We start from the raw sequence: 3,687 nt of genomic DNA on the forward strand, positions 1-3,687 counted from the left end.
TCCCTCCCTCCCTCCCTCCCTCTGTCCCTCCCTCCCTCTGTCTCTCCCTCCCTCCATATATATATGTATATGTACATATATATTGGCATATATATAAACAATGTCATCACAATAGATATTAAAATGATCTTGTGCTGCAGAAATATATTTTTGAAAGAAAAATGCTGAACCAAACAAAGCCCTCTTGAGAACATATCAAAATTAGCTTTTCCACCCATTTACTGAACTCTCATCAAGCCTGCTACACAGGGCAATGGCTGTCTGCTGCTTGGTCAGGGTCGGTAGTTATTCTTGATGATGCTGTTGGAATTCTGGCTCTGTTTTCCACAAAGGTCGGGACATAAGTGGTTTTAGCTATTTTCGGGGATCAAACAATTATAAACATTTTAGCATAGCCTAAGCGTTCAGCACTCTTGCTCATCTGGTCCCTCATCCAGACAAGGACTCAAAAACTACTCCATGCATCCCTCTCTTGCTGCTTGTACTGAAGCCATACAAACACATACACACATACATACATACATACATACATACATGCATACATACATACATACATGCATACACTACATCACTACACATACACAAAACAGCCCACAAAAACAAACTAACAAAAGAATATCAAAAGAACACCTTTGTCATGTCATTCAGGGTCATATAATCAAGTTACAGGGTCACTCAGGAAAAACGCACCCCTAGAATGATGAGAAACTTCAGCATGTGCTTGGATCTTTGAGCAGGCTCTTCCAAAGGACAAAACAGTAGACATTTATTTCCGTCCTACTGCTTCTAATAGAGGCTCCAACTTAATCTCAGAGATTGTCCCTTTTAAACGCTTAAAAACTATTAAAGGAATTATTTCCATCTCCTTCAGCTCCAGAAACTGCCAAGCCTTAGACAGCCGACCTGGCCGATTTAAATCATTCCTGCTGCAACACTAGGGCATGGGAAGCTGATAGTGCCGGGTCTTCCAAGAAGACACCACATGAACACCCGCTTAGGGCCAGCCCCAGCGACATTACTCCATGCAGAGTTCACGCAGCCCAGACACTAGTGCTCAAAAACCTTTGCCCTGCAGAATTCCAGGGTAGGTGTCTGAAAGGGAGTGTACAGCCCTGGTTTTCCTAAGTATAACTTAGAAAAGGACCATCTCCTGACCATGCATCTCATCTCGGTCTCTGGATTCTTCCCTTTCCTCTCTGCCTCCCAAATAACTGATGTCCACATGGGGAAAGCACTTCTCCCTGCACACTGCCGGAATTGGTAAGCAGCAGAAGCAGTGGGCTTCTCCCTTTCTCTGGGTTTCAGCTCCTCCCCTTCTTCCACAAGGAACAGTTCTCTGTCCTCCCCAAATCTGCCTCAACAATGGCCCAGGATTCCCTCCAGCCAGGACCTCTATTCTGGGCCAGGAACAAGGCGAGTTATCTGAACAAGAGTTGATGACCGAGTAACCTTGGCACCTCCAGGCTGTCCCTCAGCGGGGGGAGGGGGGGTCTCACCCAGGGTCCTCTACCGGCCCGAACCGGCCCTGTCAGTTGCTGTGGATCTGAAAGTCCCAAGGGCGAGGGGTGGCACACTGAAGCAGCTGGGAGCTTCCCTTACCCTTTCAGCGCATCGTGTCCTCCACCACCTCTTCTCTTGGCCCGATTGGCTCTGGTCTCCTTCAGGCTCCCAGCCTCCAGATTGGCGTCCGCCCCATGGCTCGTATAGGACTCCAGGAGCAGGGCAAACGCCAGCGCGACCTCCAGCAGCCCTCCTCGCCGCATGGTGCCGCCGGCCGCCACTCGCTCCGCCGCCGCCGCCGCCGCGCCTTCCAGCGGCCCGCGTCTCCGGGGTCCCGCTGTCTCGCTGTACCGCTGTCCTGCTGCAGGGAGGTCCCGGCCTGGGTCCTACCGCTTTCTTCTCCCGGGACTGCTCCCACTTCGGGCAGTCCCTGCCTGTCCTGCAACACAGACAAGTCCCCAAGGCGGGGGGAAACTCTCAGGGCTCCGGGATGCTGAAAGCTCGCAGTCCCCGGTGCCGAGCCCAGCCTGCGCGCCGCCTGCGCGTGGCGCAGATACTCAGAGGAACGAGGACCACTCGATTCCAGCTGGCTGCAGAGCCAGAGCCCGGCGACTTGCATCCGCGGACCCTGTGGCCTCGCGGCGCCAAGTACCGTGTCTCCAGGGAGCCCAGGCGTCCCGCGAGCGAGCGGGCTGCCTACACCGTCTTAATGGCACTGATTGAGCGCGGTGAGGGCTGACGCCCCAGCTCCCCAAACAGGGTCCTCTCCGCCCACATACCGGGTCGCGGCCAACCCCACCAGTCCCCTGCATCCGACGTGGAGCAAGGGACTGCAATGCTGGATCTTGCAGCTGTCAGGCAGAGAGGGCCAACTGCAGATGCTCCAGACATCCCCTCACCCTGCCCGGCCTCCTGCCCTGGATGCCGCGCAAACGGCCCTCCAGCCGGGTACCCTCCTGCCGCCCGACCCTGGCGGGACCCCGTGAGACCCACTGGACTAGCGGCTCGGACTCTCAGGCGGCGGTGGCTGCTCTGCTCCGCAGCTGTCCCAGCTGTGGCCGCCTGTGGCACCCACAGTCTCTGCCCCAACTCTGCGGCCCCCTCCTTTCCCACCTCTTCAAGTATCGTCCGCGCAGCGGTTTCTCGCGAGAGAAATACTTTTTAAAAAAAAAAAGGAAAGAAAGAAAAAGAAAATGACACCCTCCCCACCTCCCCCCATCACCACCCCACCCCCGGCCCCATCTATCCTCCCTTTCCACTCCCCTCTGCCAGCCACCGCCCGAGACACGGGCCTCCCTCATTCGCAGGATCAGTGCCCTGGGAGGAGGCGGAGGTGATCCAGTCCTGCCTGGCCTGGGATATTCCGTCCCGGGGTGGGGAAGAGAGGGAATGGGAAGAGGTGGAGTAGCGGTTTAGACCGTTCTGCCTGCGGCTGAGAGGTCTACACCCGAGATTCCCGCCATCAGAAGCTTGGAGAGCTGTGCCACCTGCACGGAGAACGCATGCTGGACACCTTAGCCACTAAGACCCAGGAGGCCCTGGCTAGAAAGGGGCCCTGTGGGCAGTGTCCCTGGCTTCTCAGCCCAGACTTCTGTGTCTCTACTGTCTGGCTGGGAGGAGAAACTGTAGGCTCTGAGGCTCAGGCAGGGCTTGTGGCAAAGCCACCGCCACTGAGCTAGCCAACAGGTTATCAGAGAAAGGGATTTGTCAATGTTAAGAGCCCACTGGAGGAGCAGTTCTTCCAAGGCGCAGGGCAAGCTGCTCACCTAGGTTAAATCAAGAGGCTGCAAAAGTCTCAGCCAGGGCCTATGATTTGGGTTTCAGACAATCCTCCTGCCCAACTCTCGGTTAAGAATGGTGTTTCCTCAGATACACTGAAACTAACAGAAAAGAAAGTGGGGCAGAGCCTCGAGCACATGGGCAAGGGGGAAAACTTCCTGAACGGAAAGAACACCACCGATAGCTTGTGCTCTAAGATCGAGACTTGGCAAATGGGACCTCATAAAGTTGCAAAGCTTCTGTAAGGCAAAAGACACTGTCAATAGGCCGGGCGGTGGTGGCACACGCCTTTAATCCCAGCACTTGGGAGGCAAATTTCTGAGTTCGAGGCCAGCCTCGTCTACAGAGTGAGTTCCAGGACACCCAAGGCTACACAGAGAAACGCTGTATCAGAAAAAAAAAAAAAAA

General features: G+C 54.9%; 1 protein-coding gene across 1 annotated transcript in view; it reads right to left on the reverse strand.

The window, feature by feature from the left end:
- Fbn1 (fibrillin 1) overlaps positions 1-1,883 on the reverse strand; it is a 209,270-nt gene extending 207,387 nt beyond the window's left edge. Inside the window, exon 1 of the mRNA XM_031371746.1 lies at positions 1,600-1,883. Within this exon, the coding sequence (XP_031227606.1) occupies positions 1,600-1,763 (164 nt within the window). The 5' untranslated portion in view covers positions 1,764-1,883. The remainder of the gene's footprint in view (positions 1-1,599) is intronic.
- Between the last annotated feature and the right edge of the window lie 1,804 nt (positions 1,884-3,687).

This window comes from Mastomys coucha, unplaced genomic scaffold (genome assembly GCF_008632895.1).
Source record: "Mastomys coucha isolate ucsf_1 unplaced genomic scaffold, UCSF_Mcou_1 pScaffold15, whole genome shotgun sequence".
NCBI lineage: Eukaryota > Metazoa > Chordata > Mammalia > Rodentia > Muridae > Mastomys > Mastomys coucha.